We start from the raw sequence: 20,102 nt of genomic DNA, 5'->3' as shown, positions 1-20,102 counted from the left end.
TAATCTGACTAGATGCTTAGCCCTGCTTGGAATAATTATATCGCTTGCTAGGAAGGAATGTCTTGGAGTGTCACACTTACCGATAATCCTTGATTGCACTGGTTCGTTGGGGTAATGTTGGAGTGGTAGTACTGAGATTCGAGCAGAATGGTAGGGCCTAGAGAATGTTGTCACATGGGCATAGTCCGCTTGGGTCGTTTAAGGACCGTCCGTGGATGCCATCGACTTTGAGCACCTTTCTGTGCTACCACGTATCCAAATAATGGTACGGATGAGCCAACTACCTTCTTTGACTTGATCATTGATGTGCAGTCCTAGATACGTGGCCACAGACTATGCAGAGAGGCTTAGGGGTGTCCCCGGGTGGAACTATGTATAGAAAAGCTTAGAGATGTCTCTGGTGGAACTAAGTCTCTATGCGTAAGCTAGGTGTGAAGTTCAATGATCGAGCCTTGTTGGGAACGGTTGACGCGAGTACCCCCTTATCCAACTTTAGCGGGTTGGGTGAGCCGCATGGTCCCTGCGTCGTGTGGGTAAAGTAGTACACCCTTATAAGGTTTTTAATCAATTCGAATTGCCACATTCTCGGATATGAGCAAGCTCTTGGTTCGTCGAATTCCTCGTAGAGAATTTCGGTATTGTCGGCTTTGGTTCATGTCACATCTATGATCACGTATATTTTTCATATATTATGCTTTTAATCAACTAAAACTTTTGGGGTTCGGGCAACATCAATTAATTTTGCTAGGTGATAGTCTAGAGAGCTCATACTTATGCAATAATTACTTAACCTTAAAGCTTTTACGTGAGCCTTTGCATGATCCTTGTTTATTTAATCGCATAAGTCTTGCGAGTACCTTTGTACTCAGGTTGCTTTCTAAACCTAGTTGCAGGTGAGCCGGAAGTGGTGTTCGACCAGTTCTACCCCGCTGATCCAAATACGAGGGAGGAGTAGGTCGTTGTGGCTGTGATGGTGTCCTTGAGCAAGACACCATTATCTTAATAGGTTTTTATCGTAACCGAACTTCGTGAGAGCATGTAAACATAATAAAGTCTAAGTTCTGTTTAATATGGCTTTCGTGAGCCCAAGGCTTGTAATGGAAGATAGTTTGAACCCTCCTATATCGAACCTGTAATGAACTTTGGTAATGTAAAACTGCACTTTGTGGTTCTGTGGCGATGTATCTGATTGTAAATGATATGTGCATATGCTGGATCCTGGGTATATGTTGGAGTACATACCGGGACTACCAGATTTACGATCGGTTTAGATGAATTGTGTTGATTAAGTGCCTCTAAGATGTGGATTAACACATGGCGTGTCGAGAGACGAACACGTGTTAACTCTCATCTTAATAGATTAATCAATAATTTTCACCGAAACCGAGTGCAAATTGGGCGGTTCTCACAACGGGTATCAGAGCCGAGATTCCATAAAATGAACCTAAAACTTGTTTAGTGGGTTGAGAGTAAAATAAAATTTGATCACTTGCACTAAGATTTATTTTTGTTAAAAAGTTGAACTTAAGGCAAGATGCTACCTTTCTTCCTTGGTCTTAGAGCTAATTCTTTCTTACTGCTTCACTTGTTTAATTAAGATGTGCTTAACCCCTCTTGTCTTCATAAGTAGTGGGAGCATAGGAAAAACCCTTTCGCCTGCTGAAAGCTTTTTGAGCAATCTACCGAGGTTGAGAGGGTGGGAATCACCCATTGTCCTAAGTGCTAGTAGGAGGGTTGTAGCACTGCTAGACAATGCGGTTGTTTCGGGTCGTGAGTGAGTGCTAGAACGTTAAGGCGTGCTCACGATGTGAGGAGACGTCATGTTGCATTCATATCTCGCATGCAAGCATACTCTCACTCGTCTGATCACCAAATCTGTTTTTCCTCTTAGAGTTACTACTCCTGTGTTGATCGTGTGTTAGAATTTTATCTACACATTGTTTTTCCAACCTTCCTTCGAGTATCCTCTATCGTCCATTCCAGACCGCTAACCGTTTTGTTTATTAACAGGATGGTGTTGCATTCGGGAACTGAGAGGGATGGTGGTAATCGTTCGGGTGGCACTAACAACCGCAACAATGAGGCCCCCCTTCCTGAACCTCCCGTTCACCCAACCGTCGCGGACGTCCTGGCTCGACAAACTAAACTTATGGCGCACCTAGTCAATCAGATGGGCAATGCCGGCAATTATGGTCCTAGGGCTGAGCCTCAAGTGAACAGGTTCGGAGAATTCTTCCATACCAACCCTCCCATCTTTCGTGGCTCCAAGGATACTCTTGACGTGGATTTCTGGCTGAATGTAATTGAAGAAAAGCTTGATCTTATTGAGTGTGAGCCACATGAGAAGGTTCTTTTTGCTGCTCATCAACTTCATGATGCCCATGGGACTTGGTGGCGGAACTTCAAGGCATCTCACCCCGCAAACCACCACTTCACATGGGAGGAGTTCCGCACAGCTTTTCGCTCCTTCCATATTCCCCAGGATATCATGGACATCAAGAAGAAGGAATTTCTGAATCTCACTCATGGAAGTTGTGGGCCTATGTCAATGCCTTCAACACTCTCTCCCAATATGCACCTAAAGAAGTGGCCACCGGTGCCAAAAAATATGAACGCCTGTATGATGGGCTCTCCAAAGAATTGCAAGACAAGCTCTCTACCACCAAGTTTGAAGACTTCAATGACTTGGTGAATATCACCATTAGAGCCGAGCATAAGATGAAGAAACTTGAAGCAAAGAACAAGCATTCTGCTCCCACCTCGGCAGGCGGTAGCTCCTCACGTCCGCGTCTGGGGCCTCCTCCTCCACCTCGGGCGCCAGGTGCTCAACCTCCACGTCCTATGTGGATTGTGCGCCACCCTCAACCTCCTCAAGGACAAGCTCCTAGGCTGGCCAATGCCTATTGGAACAACCCAGGTGTTGCCGCGAAGGGTTCGTGCTTCAATTGTGGTGGCATAGGCCACATCTCCAAGAATTGCCCCTCTCCGAGGCGTGGCGGTGCCTTCAATGCACCTAGGCCCAATAATCCTTTGCCTCAAGCACCACGTCATGAAGCTAAGCCACAACAAGCTCCTAAGCGTGTCCGTCTTAACTACACCACTGCTGAAGAAGTTCCAGAGGATGCCGAAGTACTCATGGGTACGCTTCTAATCAATTCCCACCCTGCGATTGTTCTTTTTGATTCTGGGGTAACTCTTTCATTCATCAACAAGAAATTTGGGCTGCATAGTAAACTTAAGACGCAAAATCTACAAGTGTCATACCATATAGAATCACCGGGTGGGAAAATCATTGCTAGACATTTTGTTAATGAGGTTCCAATCCTCATTGAGGGAACTACTTTTTGTGCTAATCTTCTCATCCTTGATAAGATGGGCCTAGATGTGATTCTGGGGATGAATTAGTTGGGTAAGCATGACAGAGTTATCAAATGTGGGCCCCGCACCATCGATCTTTTGCACCCCTCTGGGAGTAGAGTTCTCCTTTCTCTTTCTAAGATGGAATCTCATCTGTATACTCTGACGAGTACCAAAGCCACTGCGTTGGAAGATATTCCCGTGGTGTGTGAGTATTCGGATGTCTTTTCAGAAGAACTACCAGGAATGCCCCTTGATCGTGAGGTTGAATTTGTCATAGAGCTCAAGCCTGGAACAGCTCCTATCTCTAAACGGCCCTATCGAATGCCTCCTAATGAGCTAAGGGAGTTGAAGGAACAACTCAAGGTCTTGTTGGACAAAGGTTTCATTCATCTGAGCTCCTCTCCTTGGGGTTGCCCGGCTCTCTTTGTAAAGAAGAAAGATGATAGTTTGCTGATGTGTGTTGATTACCATCTGTTAAACGCAGTCACTGTCAAGAACAAATATCCTCTTTCTCGGATTGATATCTTATTTGATCAACTCTCGGGAGCTCGTTATTTCTCCAAGATTGATTTAAGGTTAGGTTATCATCAAATCAAGATCCGAAAGGAAGGTATCCCTAAAACGGCTTTCTCTACTAGATATGGTCTTTATGAATTCACTGTCATGTTCTTCGGCCTCACTAATGCGCCGGCTTATTTCATATATCTAATGAATAGCATCTTCATGGAGGAACTCGATGTCTTTGTGATCATCTTTATTGATGATATTCTCATCTATTCCAAGACCCAAGAAGATCATGCTCGTCATATTCATATTGTCCTTCAAAAACTTAGAGAACATCGTCTTTATGCCAAGTTCAGTAAATGTGAATTTTGGCTTGAAGAATTATCTTTTCTTGGTCATATCCTCTCCAAGGATGGTATTGCTATAGATCCTAATAAGGTGCAAGATGTTCTAGATTGGAAGCAAACTCAGAATATCCATGAGATCCGCAGTTTTCTTGGACTTGCGGGATATTACCGCTGGTTCATAGAGAACATTTCTAAAATTACGAAGCCTATGACTGAGTTACTGAAGAATGATGTCAAGTTTGAGTGGTCCCCAGCCTGTGAAGAAGTCTTTCAAACCCTCAAGGATCGTCTCACTACCGCTCCCGTTCTTGCTCAGCCAAATATTTCCAAGAGTTTCGATGTCTACTGCGATGCTTCTCGCATCGGTCTCGGCTGTGTTCTTATTCAAGAAGGCCGAGTAGTGGCCTATGCTTCTCGTCAACACAAGCGACATGAAGAAAATTATTCTATCCATAATTTAGAGCTTGCGGCCATTGTCCATGCTCTAAAAAATATGGCGTCACTATCTGCTTGGCAATCATTGCAACATTTATACTGATCACAAGAACCTCAAGTACATTTTCACTCAATCTGATCTCAACATGAGGCAATGTCGATGGCTTGAACTGATCAAGGATTATGATATTGAAGTGCACTATCATCCTGGTAAGGCAAATGTCGTCGTCGATGCACTAAGCCGGAATGCTCAATGTAACTGTTTGACCATGGCTCCTCCTGTGCATACTCTTTGTGATGATCTTCGGAAACTTAGGAATTTCCATAGTCAAAGAAGGCTATCTTGCCACTCTCACGGTCAAATCTGACCTTTATGATCAAATTAAGGAATTCCAAAAGAAGAATAAAGGTATGGCTCGAATTCGGGAATTAATAAAGGAGGGCAAAGCTTGATGTTTCTCTACTGATAATGAAGGAGTTCTATTCTTTGGGAAGTGTATTGTGGTGCCTAAGGATCATAACCTCAGGCAAATTATCCTTGGTGAAGCCCATAGTTCTCAATTCTCCATTCAGCCGGGCAGTACCAAAATATATCAAGATCTCAAGCAAAGGTTTTGGTGGACTCGCATCAAGCAAGAAATCGCTCGATATGTCGCCGAGTGCGATGTTTGCCAAAGAGTTAAAGCCGAACATCTCAAACCGGCCAGTACCCTTCTGCCCTTACCTATTCCATCATGGAAGTGGGAAGAAATTGAATGAATTTTATCATTGGATTATCCAGGTCTTCTCAAGGGTATGATTCTATATGGGTAATCGTGGATCGTTTGACGAAATCGGATCATTTTCTTCCAGTCAAGACTACTTATCATGCCAAGCAATATGCGGAGTTATACCTTACCCGCATTGTATGTCTTCATGGTGTTCCTAAGAAAATTGTCTCTGATCGTGGTCCTCAATTTATTGCTCACTTTTGGAGAAGTCTTCATGAAGCGATGGGAACCGATCTCACATATAGTGCTGCTTATCATCCTCAAACCGACGGTCAAGCCGAAAGGGTCAACCAAATCCTAGAAGATATGCTAAGAGCTTGTGCTCTTATATATGAGAAGAAATGGGTTACTTGCTTGCCATTCGCAGAGTTCTCCTACAACAATAGTTATCAAGCAAGTATCAAAATTTCTCCTTTTGAAGCTCTCTATGGAAGACGGTGTAGAATTCCGATCAATTGGTCCGAATCTGGAGAAAGGCCTTTCTTTGGCCCCGATTTGGTAAAGAATGCTGAGGATCAATTCAGAATTATCCGTGAGAATCTTCGCATTACTCAATCTCGCCAGAAGACTTATTCTGATCGTCGTCGCCGAGAACTCCACCTCAAAGTTGGCGATTATGTTTATCTCAAGGTTTCTCCATTCAAGGGCACTCGTCGCTTCCAAGTAAGAGGAAAGCTAGTGCCACGCTATGTGGGACCTTTTCGGATTACCAAGAAAGTTGGCGCAGTAGCTTATCAATTGAAACTTCCTCAATCACTCTCCGCAGTACACAATGTCTTTCATATTTCTCAGTTAAAGAAATGTCTTCGAGTTCCCACCCGACGCCATCGACCTCGAGTAACTTGATCTTCAACCAGGTCTTATCTACGAAAAACACACAATTGCCATTCTTGATCATGATGAAAGAAGAGTGAAGCGTAGCATGGTGAAGTTTGTCAAGGTTCAGGAGAGCAAACACTCCGAAGATGAAGCCACTTGGGAGCGTGAAGATCGATTACGTCAAGAATACCCGGATTTCTTTTCTAAGGAGTAAGTTGTCTTTCTACCACACCCCGCTTCCTTAATGAAATTTATCTTTCTAGATATTATTATATGTGGACACAGTCACCATCAAGAAAACTCTAAGAATGTCTCATCACACCACATCACCCCTGCTTTTATGCATCATCTCGTAGATAATTATCCAGTCTAGGTGAATATGGCCTCAATCCACCTGGAGTTTTGTCCCTTTCATCCTATCTATCTAAATCTCGGGACGAGATTTTCTTAAGGGGGGAGAGTTATCACGACTCGAAAAATTTAAACATGATTAACATGTTAACAACATCATCATGAGCATCATTAAGGCATAAGGGAGCATCATGGGCATGTGTGCTTTATTTTGGATTCAATTTTGTGTATGTTTGAATTTGTGATTGTTAAGAAAGTTTAAATTTTGCTATGCAACTTGGCCTCCAAAATTTTTATTTAAATACTAGATTTCAATTATTGTTTTAAAAATATTTTTGCAGGATTTTGTGACCTTTGAACCGAGCCACAAAATTCTAGGAAATTTCAAAAACAACCTCTTTGTTCTTTTTGCTACGATCAAATTACAAAAGCTTTTCGAGTGATTCTTATTGCATTGTGTTCTTGGTGATTTTATCTATCTCCAGTAAAACATAGGTGAATTTTTCAGCCTGGAAAAGCCTTTATTTCAAATTTTAAACTTACTTTCTTTTTTTCCTCGCCCGGGCCCACCTGTCAGTCTCCTCCTCCTCCTCCCTACTCTGCCTCACGCGCCACACGTTGCCACCGCCACCGGCCATCTCCGGGACACGCGCCGGCCATCCTCGTGCACCGTGCCGCGCGCATCCTTATCCGTTTGCCCGACCTCTCCTCGTCCATTTAGAGAGCCCGGCCATTGCCGTCCTCCCCTTGTGCTGCCGCCGGTGAGCTTCGCCATCACCTGGGGCACGCCGTGCGCGCCGCCGTCGCCGCGCGCGACACGCCACGCGCGCCGTGGCCGCGCCCACGTCGCGGTCAAGGCCCGGCCTTGCCTTGACCCGGCCTGGGTGGGCCGCTGGCCCGTGGGGGCGACCCCGGGTGCACTTAGCGTTTTCGACGAGTTTTATTTGTGCTGCAAATTTGAAAAAAATGTGTAGAAAATTATATAGACCTCAAAAAAATGCGAAACTTATTTTGTTGGGTTCGTATCGCTGAGATCTACTTAGGAAAAATATTGTTTTGTATGTTTCCTTGTGGTTATTAAAGTTTTAGTGTGTTTTCATATGCTCTGTCCAAAAATGGTTTATTGCATAACTTTTTGCTGGAAAGTGACAAAATGGTGAAACTAGTTTTGTTAGCTTTGTTTTCATGCCTAGTATCTATGATAATTTTCTTGGGTTTGTTTAGTTACTTTTGCATGCCTTTTCTGATTTATCTTGTATAGGACCGCCGAAGCTCGTTATTTTTGTAAGTAATTCTAGGAAAATCCTTTTACCGCAAATCCAAGTTTCATGAGTTCTTTGTAATGTCCTTTGCGTGCTTAATTTAATTTATGATTTATGTTTGCTGTAATAATTTATTTCTTAATTCTTGCTCTAGCTTTTCGTTTGCATTTGCAATCATGATCGTTTGTCGACGCATGTGGTTGCATTGTGTGTCATCGCATGTTGTGCCATTCTTTCTGCATGCCATATCCTCTTGCATAACCATGGTAGCAATCTAAGGCATACGCATCACTTCATACATTATAGTGACTGAATCGTCGGAGGTCGAACCAGTGGAGCCCACCGAGATCGTTGAGCCTGAACCCGGAGTCCAGTTCGTGATCGAGCCCGAAGCTAACCAAGGCAAGCAGCTAAGCATAATTTCTTGCTCCTATTTAATCTGAGTTAGTTAGTTATATCACTGGGTAATGTTGGGTTATATAATATGTATGTATTGCATTCTTGTACCCAATTTCATGCATTGTCCTCCCCTGATTTGTCACTCATGTCTTTGTCACTTGTTAGTCAGTTAATTACTTAACTTGATTAGATGCTTAGCTCTGCTTAGAATAATTATATCGCTTGCTAGGAAGGAATGTCTTGGAGTCACACTTACCAATAATCCTTGATTGCACTGGTTCGTTGGGGTAATATTGGAGTGGTAGTGCCGAGATTCGAGCGGAATGGTAGGGCCTAGAGAATGTTGTCACATGGCATAATCCGCTTGGGTCGTTTAAGGACCGTCCGTGGATGCCATCGACTTTGAGCACCTTTCTGTGCTACCACATATCCAAATAATGGTACGGATGAGCCAACTACCTTCTTTGACTTGATCATTGATGTGCAGTCCTAGATACGTGGCCAAAGACTATGCAGAGAGGCTTAGGGGTGTCCCCGGGTGTAACTATGTATAGAAAAGCTTAGAGATGTCTCCGGTGGAACTAAGTCTCTATGCGTAAGCTAGGTGTGAAGTTCAATGATCGAGCCTTGTTGGGAATGGTTGACGCGAGTACCCCCTTATCCAACTTTAGCGGGTTGGGTGAGCCGCATGGTCCCTGCGTCGTGTGGGTAATGTAGTGCACCCTTGCAAGGTTTTTAATCAATTCGAATTGTCGCGCTCTCGGATATGAGCAAGCTTTTAGTTCGTCGAATTCCTCGTATAGAATTTCGGTATTGTCGGCTTTGGTTCATGTCACATCTATGATCACGTATATTTTTCATATGTTATGCTTTTAATCAACTAAAATTTTTGGGGTTCGGGCAACATCAATTAATTTTGCTAGAGAGCTCATGCTTATGCAATAATTACTTAATCTTAAAGCTTTTACTTGAGCCTTTGCATAATCCTTGTTTATTTAATCGCGTAAATCTTGCGAGTACCTTTGTACTAAGGTTGCTTTCTAAACCTAATTGCAGGTGAGCCGGAAGTGGTGTTCGGCCACTTCTATCCCGCTGATCCAATTGCGAGGGAGGAGTAGGTTGTTGTGGCTGTGATGGTGTCCATGAGCAAGACACCATTATCTTAATAGGTTTTTATCGTAACCGAACTTCGTGAGAGTATGTAAACATAATAAAGTCTATGTTCTATTTAATATGGCTTTCGTGAGCCCAAAGTTTATAATGGAAGATAGTTTGAACCCTCCTGTATCGAACCTGTAATGAACTTTGGTAATGTAAAACTGCACTTTGTGGTTCTGTGGCGATGTATCTGATTGTAAACGGTATGTGCATATGCTGGATCTTGAGTATATGTTGGAGTACATACCGGGACTACCGAATTTGCGATCGTTTTAGATGAATTGTGTTGATTAAGTGCCTCTAAGACGTGGATTAACACGTGGCGTGTCGAGAGACGGACACGTGTTAACTCTCATCTTAATTGATTAATCAATAATTTTCACCTAAACCGAGTGCAAATTGGGCGGTTCTTACAACCGTGCTCCGCTACGGCGAGATGGCGCAGGCGGCCTACGACGCCTTCAACCACGAGGCGCTCTCGCCGCACGCGGGGCTGTCCCGCTTCGCCAGGGCGCGCTTCTTCGACCGGGTGCGCCTGCCGGCCCACGCCGCCGCCTACCAGGTCACCAGGTTCCTGTACGCCACGTCGTCGGTGACCGTGCCGTGCGCGTTCCTACTTAGGCTATCCGCACTCGTCGTACTCCAAATCTACTCAATAAAAAAATGTTGCATCCTGGTCATCGAGATTTTCTTCTCTATCTTCAGGTTTCTCGTGCTCGTTCATTCTCTATATCCTTACTCTATACCAGCTATCAATTGATAGGACCCACGTGTCATTTTTTTTTTCTTTTCTTTACCTCCCTTGGCGCCCTCCCTCCCCCGTCTCTCTCTCTCTCTGCCGGCGCGCAGCTCCGGCTCGAGCTCGCCGCCCCGCGCCCCAACCCCTGCTCGCGGCGGCGGCTCGACGGCGGGACGGCTGCTACTCCTCCGCCGTGCCTCCCTCCTCTCCGGCTGCACGCGCGCAGCCCCTCTCCCTCCCTCATCTCCCTGCGTGGGCGCCGCCATGGCGAGGCGGAGGCGCAACGGCCATGGCGACGGCCGCGGCGAGGAGGACGCGGCGAGGAGGCCGGGCCCTGCTCCCTCCACTCGCGCCGGCTGGGGCGGCGTGGCGAGAAGGGGCGTCGCGCGCGGCGGCGGTCGGTGCCGAGCTCGCCGAGGCAGGGGGCGGCGAGGGCCAAGAGCTGCCCCTGGGCACAGCGGCGTCGGCCGGTGAGGCGAGCAGGGGCCTCCGGCGGGTCAGATCCCGGTGGCCGCGCCGTCCCCCGCCCTCCTCGACCCTCCTCGCTCCTCGGCGCTCGAGCTCCTTCGCCGCCCCTGCGCTCGAGCTCGGCTCTCCATGGCCCGGAGTGGCGACCACAGCGGCGCGCGCACGGCCCGGAGCGGCGACCACGGCAACGGCGGCGCGCGAACGGCGGGGCGACCACGGCGGGGCGGCCGCGGCGGCCTGGGGACGCCGCCCTCCTCGCGCCGGTGCTCCTCCACCCCCTCGCTCGCGGCGTCGCAGTGGAGCAGGGGCCGGTCCAAGAAGCGGCGCGGCGGAGCGGTGCGGACGGCCCGCGGGTGGCTCGCCCGAGGCACGGCGGAGCGGCGGCGGCAGGGCGGCCCTGGCCCCCTCTCCTGCTCCTCCTCCTCCTCCATGGCGGCTCTCTCTGCGCCCCTCCTCGCCGGCGGGCGGGCGCACGGGCGGGCTCGCGCGTGGCCGCGTGGCCCCTCCTGCTCCCACCGCGCCGGGAATCCGGCCAGGAGCAGATCCGGCTTGGGCCGCCTCTCCCCTTCCTCCGCACCTCGCCAGTCAGCGTCAGCGTCACCGTCACCGTCAGCGTCAGCGTCACCGTCACCACACTCTCTCACGTCCTGCCTGCCTGCACGCATGGATCGGCGGATGCAGGCGTTGAGCGAGGTGCGCAGCCTGGTGGCCAAGTACAAGGACGAGGAGCTCAGCATCACGGTGACGGGCCACAGCCTCGGCGCGGCGCTCGCCACGCTGAACGCGTTCGACATCGCCGCCAACGGCTACAACGTGGCCCCGCCGGCCGCCGCCTGCCCGGTCACCGCGTTCGCGTTCGCCAGCCCGCGCGTCGGCGGCTCCGCCTTCAAGAAGCGGTTCCACAGCATCCCCGAGCTACCCGGCCGTGTTCTACCATGACGTCGGCGCCGAGCTGGCCATCGACACGGGGCGTCCCCGTACCTGAGGAGCCCTGGGCACGAGCGCACCTGGCACAACCTCGAGGTGTACTTGCACGGCGTGGCGGGCACGCGCGGCGGCGGAGGAGGAGGGGTTCGAGCTCGCGGTGGCGCGGGACGTGGCGCTGGTGAACAAGACGTACGACGCGCTGCGGGACGAGCACGGGGTGCCGCCCGGGTGGTGGGTCCCGCACAACAGGGGCATGGTGAACGGCGCCGACGGGCGCTGGTGCTTGATGGACTGCGAGGAGGAAGATGACGCCGAGTAGGGAGCAAAGCAAAAACACCGAGGCGCCTCACGTTTGATTTTTTTTATATTTTAACCCTTTTAAAACTAATATTTTATAAATAACTCTTCTCAAACTAAAATTTCAAGAAGTAGCCCTTTTGGTCACGTCACGAAACTTGGCGTGACTTGTAACTGAGTCGCGCCATTGCTTGTAACTGAGTCGCGCCATTGCATGTGGCGTGACTCAACTGCCACAGTGGCGCGACTCGAGATCGATTTTCATGTGGTGCTGACGGGGCAAAATGAGCTGAGCTAGTCACGCCAAGTTACATGGCGTGACCCAGCATTGAGTCACGCCGGAATGCATGGCGTGACCCAAGGAGGCTAGCAATGTGCAAAAATATAATCGTTTAGTCATATTTTGTTATTAGTTTTAATTAGTAAACGGTCTCCTAAATTCTTGAAACTTGACAGGCACAATATATAAAATGTCTGTGTTCCATTTTAACTATTTGAACTCCAATACATTATGTGGAAAATGAGAAATACAATTTCTAATTATGCTAAATGGTTAGACTTAGCATATGTGCAGGATTCACTCAGCATAATTAGAAATTGGATTTTTTTATTTCCTACATAATATATTGGAGTGCAAATGCTTAAAGTGGAACATACATACTCTATATATTGTACCTGTTAAGTTTCAAGAATTTAGAAGACTGTTTGCTAATTAAAACAAATGATGAAATTGACTAAATGGATTGTATTTTTGCGCACTTGCACAGCCTCCTTGGCCAGTCACGTCGGCATGCATGGCGTGACCAAACCTCCGAGTGCAAAAAAAATATAATCTGTTTAGCCATATTTCTTTATTTGTTTTAATTAGCAAGCAATATCCTAAATTTTTAAAACTTAATAGGAATAATATATAAAGTGTTTGCGTTCCATTTTAACCATTAGCACTCTAATACATTATCACTATTAGAGAAAGAGCTATTCGTTAGTGTTACTACTGGCCGCAAATTGAGCCGGTACTAACGCGTGCAGTGTCCTGGGAACCATTTAGTACCGGTTGGTGGTTCCAACTAGTACTAAATGTTGGGGACGCCACCTTTGGCCATCGACCGAAGACTCGCGCGCCGAAGGAGCCATGCGGGGTCCAATGTTCGAGCAATCAAGCGAAGCCTTGCGAAGAGCCGGAGAGGGAGCCTTGCGAAGACGCCAAGCGAAGCCATGCGGAGAGACAAAGCCCCTCGGGCGAAGACGCCTGGCGAAGCCATGCGAAGACACAAAGCCCCTTGGGCGAAGACACCTGGCAAAGCCAAGCGAAGAAACTAAAGAATTCAGGCGAAGACCCGAGAACTACAGCAGAAGCGGCGCCCCTCGAGGGTAGCGAAGGCCGAGCTGACATATGATGACGTACGAAGCCGGGCCCGGGGAACAGTAGAAGTCCAGCTGTAATCCACTACGTGATGTAAAAATACGGTCTTGTCTTTGGAATATTCCAAGTGATGTAAAAATACGGCCTTGTCTTTGGAATATTCCAAGAATATAGTTGTTATGGGGCATCACAGTGTAATTACGGGGATTGGTAGGTGAACCACCACCTATAAATACCCGATCCGCTGTACGTTGATGAGGGAGATTGAATAGAGAGAGAATTTTGCTCGATTGAGCGAAGCCTTTGCGTTTGGTCCAGAGTTGTTTGCTTCGCGCACTTCCTTATTGTGGTAGTGTTCGTCCGATCCGGAGGCACTCTCCACCAACACTAAATAGGCTATTCCGACAACGGCTAGATTCTTTTGAGGCCGTGCTAAGGATCGGATGTCTGAACCCTGGCCCGCTATACCTGGAGTATCCGGGTTTGCAACTGTCCAGTAGCAGCTTCTAAAACCAAGTGCCACATGCTGATGGCATGGATGATGCCGACAGTTGATGTTGTTTTGAATGGGAGCACGAGCCAGAGTAGTAGACAAGATAGTAGACAACAATACATTGTTTCCTCATTTAATGATGGTCACGTCACCTCATTTTGCTTACGTGGACTTATATAGACGCATGGTGTTTAACTATTGTACATGCCCTTAATTAGAGGTAACATGATCATCTTTCACTAAAATGTATGAAATTTTCTAAACAAACAGTTTTTTCTGGAACGGATGGAGTATGTGTGATATGTGGCTAGTTATTTTTATATTAACAGGGGATATTCTCATCAACATTATTATGGTGGGCAAAGACTCTGTTAATCTCATAATATGTCAGTCCAGTCGGTGGAGTTCCTGCATATGAGTACTTGCATCTAATGATGTCTCGAGGGAAAAAAATTTATATGAATGTTGTAATTGTATTGCTTACTAGTTAATTAAACTTCGGGTTCATCCGTTATTAGAATAATATAGGGTGTGTTTAGTTTCCGGGGTGTTAAGCATGCTGCCGTGACTGGCCAAGGAGGTTGCTTTTAAGTGCGCAAAAATACAATCCATTTAGTCATATTTCGTCATTTGTTTTAATTACCAAACAGTCTCTTAAATTCTTGAAACTTAACAGGTACAATATATAAAGTATTTGTGTTCCATTTTAAGCATTTTTACTCCAATATATTATGTAGAAAATGAAAAATCCAAATTCTAGTTATGCTAAGTGTAATCCTGCACATATGCTAAGCCTAACCATTTAGCATAATTAGAAATTGGATTTCTCATTTCCCACATAATGTATTGGAGTGCAAATAGTTAAAATGGAATGCAGACACTTTATATATTGTGTATGTCAAGTTTCAAGAATTTAGGAGACCATTTACAAATTAAAACAAATAATGAAATATGGCTAAACGGATTGTATTTTTGCGCACTGCTAGCAGCCTCCTTGGGTCACGCCATGCATTCTGGCGTGACTCAATGTTGGGTCGCGCCATGCTACTACTTGGAATTTTAGTTTGAGAGAGGTTATTTATAAAATATTAGTTTTAAAAGGGTTAAAATATAAAAAAAAATTCCTCACGTTTTCGTCGCGCATGTGGTCGCGCGAAAATTAGTATCTGTCACGATGGGAGAAGTACGACTCTATCCGCCTGATGAATTCAGTTCTACTACATGCGATTTCATTACCGAAAAAAACAAACGGGTGGGCCGAATCTCTTCACTGAAATTTAGAATTTACAGACGCGCAACAAAATATCTAGAGAAATTGGGCTGTTGATGGGCTCAGAAATGCGCCCGCACCACCTCGCGGCCCAGACAACACCTCCACGCGGCCGCATCACAGCCGCACAAGTCGATCCAACGTGGGCGGCCTCTACCCTGGACGGCGAATGAAATACCGTCCAGGGTTTGTAAGGCGTCCGCAATGACTAATTATTTATCTAGCTAGATTTGATATGTCAATAGAAAAGTAGGAGAAAAAGTAGTCACTAGCGACGAGCAAATAACTGATCTATTTTATGTAGTCTAAAAATCGATGAGAGACGTATGAGTCCAATAGTATAAAATAGTCTTATCTTTCATCTCTCACCTCTACATCAGCAAACTACAGTAACGGCTATTATCATTGTGGACGCTCTAAATCAGGACCTGGGTGCGCGCGTCGGCATCTCATGTGCAGAAAGCCTCATCGGTAACCCTGCAGCGCTGCCTCCGCCGCATCCTGCACTGCACGTGCTGCGCCGCCTCTGCATCAAGTTCGTGGAGCTCGGCGCCGATGCTTGGAGGGCCTCGCAGACGGTGACCGCGCGCGTCCATGTCTTCGGAGGCGCGGAGTTGTTCGGTCGGCTTCCCGTAGCAGACGAAGCTAATCTGCGAATGGGCGGAGCCAAGAACCCCAGAGACCATGGCAACGGTGCGCGCCATGGTGTCCTGCCGTTCCCGGCGCAGGGATGGTTCGCACCGTTCTGTCAGAGCCATCGTCTCTGCTTCGAGCTCGGCGAACGTGCCCGACGCCCAGCGGCGCGGCCCGCCAAGAGAGTGAGCGGGAACGCCTCCTTTTCCGGTAGGCCGAAGCAATACGGTAGGTTTCCCATGCATGCATCCACAGTTATGTTGTGAACTGAATTGGATGGTGAATGCAAGATCACTGGCTCCTGAATTATCACACCACGGCACATTGGCACTCAACCGAGAATTGTTTACCGACTCCTGACGAAGCCTGAATAAATCCTGATCGACCTCCGGTCAGGCCGGTAGGAAGAGGCGATCGAGACACAACAAGACAACAAGCTACCAGTTCAAACCCGTATTGTATTGTTGTCACTCGTTATTCATAGACGAGAGATACGAAAGACACAAGGGTGCGTGCGAGCACGAGCGCACCAGTCTGAATGTCTGATGCGGATCAAATCTGCTCGAAGTCCTGAAGCGCCCAGTGGCCGTCGGCGCCCTTGACCATGCACTTGTTCTTGGCGACCCACCAGTCGGCGGGCACGGGGTACTTGCTCTTGAGCGCGTCCTCCCCCTTGTTCGCCAGCGCCACGTCGCGGTCCACCTCCAGCTTGAACCCGCCGCCGCTGCCCTGCTCCCCGGCCACGCCGTGCAGGTAGCACTCGAGGTTGTGCCGCGTCGGGATCGTCCCGGGCTGGCGCAGGTACGGCGACCGCCCCGTGTCGATGGGCAGCGGCACGGCCACGTCCACGTACCCCAGCGGCGGGTACAGCGGCACTACGTCGCCGGCGTTCTTCACGTGCAGCGCCCGCAGGTCCGGGAACGAGGCGAAGGCGCTCTTGAAGTTGCCGTCCCCGACGCGCGGGCTCGCGTACACGAAGGCCGTCACGGGGCACGGCGGCTGGGAGGAGTCGGCGGGCGCGTTCACGCCGTTGGCGGCGAGGTCCACGGCGTTGAGCGTGGCCAGCGACGCGCCCAGGCTGTGCCCCACGACGGTGATGCTGGTCACCTCGTCCTTGTGCAGCGCCATTAGCCGGCTGACCTCCTCAAGAACCTGCACACACGTTTGATGATTCACCAAAAAAGCATCTGATCATCAATTCGATTCGGCGATTAGCTTGGCCTTGGCGTGTGGATGTGAAACAGCTGCAATGCGGCAAAGTCAAATGCTCATGACAGACGGTGAGCGACGCACGCTATGCCATTTCAAGTAGTTAAAGAAATCTAGGGCAGATATTAGATTTCATGTATCCATGCCAACAACTATGGTTGAGTGTCAACTTTTTTAAAAACTCATTGCCACTTTCCTGATATATAAATAGTTAGAATGAAGGTCAGATACTTGAAGAAATCAAAAGCATTATTCAAGCTGACATTGTTGAGGTTAGTCCACCATGCATGGGCATGCACACAGTATAAGTAGTGGCCATATACTCCCTCCATCTCAAATTATTTGTTGTTTTGGTTTTTTTAGATACATCAATTTTGCTATGCACATAGACATGATATGTGTCTAGATAAATAGCAAATTTGATGTATCTAGACAACCCAAAACGACTAATAATTTGGGACAGAAGGGAGTACCTTTGATAGTGAATAGAACATCTTTTAGATACATGTCATGATCGAGGTGCTGTTTCCAAGATTAATTTCTACTCTTGTGGTTATTAGTAGGGCTCAACCAAATTCAGATCAATTAATGTTCATATAGTCGTCTTACCACTTGTCCACTTCCTTATAGACGGTTTTCAGAAAAGTTATGCTAATAATGTTAGTTATAACCTGAAGTTAGCTGGCCATTACAGATTAGAACGACTAGTCGACTAACAATATTAGTCTGCAATTCATATAGAGAAACTATTAATTAAGGCTATATATCTTTCTCTTACTAGGTCATGATCTAACTTATTAATTAATTTACTAGCTAATATCAGCTAAGATTAGTATTACTCTCGTCCGGAAATGGAGGGTTTTTTTTTTATTCGGACGAAGTTCAATACCTCAATGCAACTTCCTGTATCGCTGACTGCCATCAATACGGATCTTCACGCATGCACTACGAGCTAACTCGCTGCTTGGATGCATGATTTAAGCAAAGCAGCGGTCGACAAGTGGGCCCAACTGAAGCATTCATGCAATGTGCATGCTTTCGTGTGTGTGTTCATGTCTGTCTAAACTCTACAACCATGAAACGTTGCCCGTGAACAATTTTTGCTGGTGAAATGATATGCTTCAGGTCCTGTTTGGAACCAAGGGATTTTTGCACAAGTTCTTTAGAAATTTAATTTGCACTAAACATGATTTTAATTCCAAGCGTGGCATCAGTTTCGATTTGCTCCGGTCTTCTGGTAATAATTAACTGTAGTTAAAATTTAAAAACTGGGAGATGAGGTGACATCGCTAGTAGCTAGTACTTGCCTGATCTCTGGCGCTGGACTGGTTGTACTTGGAATCCGGGTCGCTGGACCTGTACACGGACAGGAATCCCCTGTGCACCATGGCGGCCGGGTTCGCCGCCGCCGCGGAGCCCAGCACCGGCGCGGCGGACACGGGCGTGAAGTCGAAGTCGTTGACCCACTCGAGGCTCCGCATCGTCCCGCGCCACGCGACGAGGATGTCGCGCCTCCCCAGCGCCGCGACGCCGTCGTCCGTGGCGACGGCGACGTACCCCATCCAGTTGGACTCCCTGCTCCACGACTCCGGCAGCAGCTCCGGCAGCGGGAGGACCAGGAACGCCTCGGGCACGGGCAGCGCCGAGGTGGCGTAGATGAACTTGGTGACGGCGTAGCTCCCCGCCGCGGCGGCGCCCGAGCTCGCCAGCAGGTCCGCGTAGCCGAACACGCAGGCGCCGCAGTTGGGAGAGCGCTTCTCCTGGTTGAACCCGTCGTAGGTGGCCTGCGTGAGCTCGCCGTAGGCGATGATGTTCGCGCGCAGGTCGATGTCGAGCGGGTCGAGCAGGCCGGCCCACGAGCCCGCGCCCTGGAGCTCGCGCCACCTGTTGGCAATGCTTCCAAGCATCGGCGACGGCGACGACGACGCCATGGCCGCACCTACCTGCCACTTGGTGATCAATGAACTCGACCGATCGCCTCAGCTACGCCTCTGTTTTGGCTGCTAGCTAGCTGAGTTTGGCTGAGGCTCTGCTATAGATTGTTTGAGCTTCTTGGTGGTGTATTTATATCGCTAGCTAGATGCAGATCGCGTCGATGTGATCTATGTGCATGGTGACCCACTTGCAGTTTTTCTTTCAGAGACGCGTACGCACGTCCATCTCAGTGTGCTCGAAAGGTATTCTATATTTCTATCCGATCCTTACCTGAAACTGACCGGCGCCAACAAGTCGGCCTTGAGCATTAAGCAGCAGTAAAACCGTCTCTGACAAAATGATCTTCGGCTTGTAGCCTGCACGCTTCGAGCAGGAACGTGCTGGTCATGCGCTTTAGCCTACTGCTTGATCGATGGCGTACTCACGCCCTGTGCACGAAGCTATTACTCCCTCCGTCCCATAAAAAAAGTGCAATTATGAGATTCAAAAAGTAACCTATAAAAAGTGCAATGCTAACAATAACTACCTATCTTAACAGTACTAATAGGTTAGTACATCAGAAAACAGAGTCCAGTGTGATCGGGAAACCCTGCTGGTATACAAATGTGCGTCCAGAATCGTTCTTCCAGTGCCAGAGCAACAGTGAAAGGTAAGGTTGGCTGACCTGGCACTTGAACGGTGGTTACAGCTCTACAGGATTGGAGATGCAAAGTGTATGTGACACCTCATTGCGTGCAAGCCTTAGTTGCTTGTCCCGTCGAAGATCTGACCATTATCCTGCTGCATTTCTGTGACCTTGTTTTTTCTTTTCTGTTCTTGTGCAAAGTTTATGACGTTGATGATTGGCACAGCAAAGGTGGTACTAGCTTTCAAGCGTGCACTGTGAGCCTGAATAAAAATAGAGGGACCCAACTGAGATTTACATCCTAATAAATCATTCTGTTTTGCCAAGTCAGTAGTCCTTAATCCCAAGTCTTCTGCCACGACAGTACCACTGAAGATAGAGATGGTGAGTACTCCCAGTCGGTGTTCGTGTCCTCTGCTCATGTTTAGAAAATGTTTGATCGCTTTAAACAACCGTAGCACGTCTGACATGACAGAGGTGGCGTTGCCCCACTCTTAAATGACTGTTTAAATTAGGAGATATCATGTAGTTCTACGCTGTTTTAGTTTGAGCATTATTGGTGATGGGCTGACAGCTACGAGCAGCGAACTGACTTGGCTACCTGACTGAAACGTGTACCACGAGCACCGGCAAATGAAATGTACGTGCAGCAGAGATACGACATGCTACTATATGCTAGTAGCATGCAACATAGACCGTAGCTCTCTGTAAGCTCAAGAGGGGCCTGGATCGAGCCAT

The 20,102-nt window shown here is 47.9% G+C and overlaps 1 protein-coding gene and 1 pseudogene across 1 annotated transcript; one reads left to right on the top strand and one right to left on the bottom strand.

Annotated features, from left to right (window-relative positions):
• The first annotated feature begins 10,242 nt into the window (after positions 1-10,242).
• LOC120697773 lies at positions 10,243-11,958 on the top strand (annotated as a pseudogene).
• Positions 11,959-15,875: 3,917 nt separating this feature from the next.
• On the bottom strand, positions 15,876-18,857 carry LOC120697772 (phospholipase A1-II 7-like). The gene is made up of 2 exons (XM_039981097.1): positions 18,112-18,857; positions 15,876-16,747 (listed from the first exon to the last, which is right to left on the bottom strand). Exons 1-2 carry the CDS (start codon positions 18,733-18,735, stop codon positions 16,148-16,150), a joined length of 1,224 nt encoding a protein of 407 aa, XP_039837031.1. The 5' UTR covers positions 18,736-18,857; the 3' UTR covers positions 15,876-16,147.
• Positions 18,858-20,102: the final 1,245 nt, after the last annotated feature.

The sequence above is a fragment of the Panicum virgatum genome, chromosome 3K (genome assembly GCF_016808335.1).
Source record: "Panicum virgatum strain AP13 chromosome 3K, P.virgatum_v5, whole genome shotgun sequence".
Classification (NCBI taxonomy): Eukaryota; Viridiplantae; Streptophyta; class Magnoliopsida; order Poales; family Poaceae; genus Panicum; species Panicum virgatum.
The sequence above is the reverse complement of the archived record's forward strand: the minus strand, read 5'-3'. Positions and strand labels throughout refer to the sequence as shown.

Coding starts and splice junctions, on each gene's coding strand:
- LOC120697772 (XM_039981097.1), bottom strand. CDS start 18,735: ATGGCGTCGTCGTCGCCGTCGCCGATGCTTGGAAGCATTGCCAACAGG. Junction 16,748..18,111: donor AGTCCAGCGCCAGAGATCAG/GCAAGTACTAGC, acceptor ACGTGTGTGCAG/GTTCTTGAGGAGGTCAGCCG.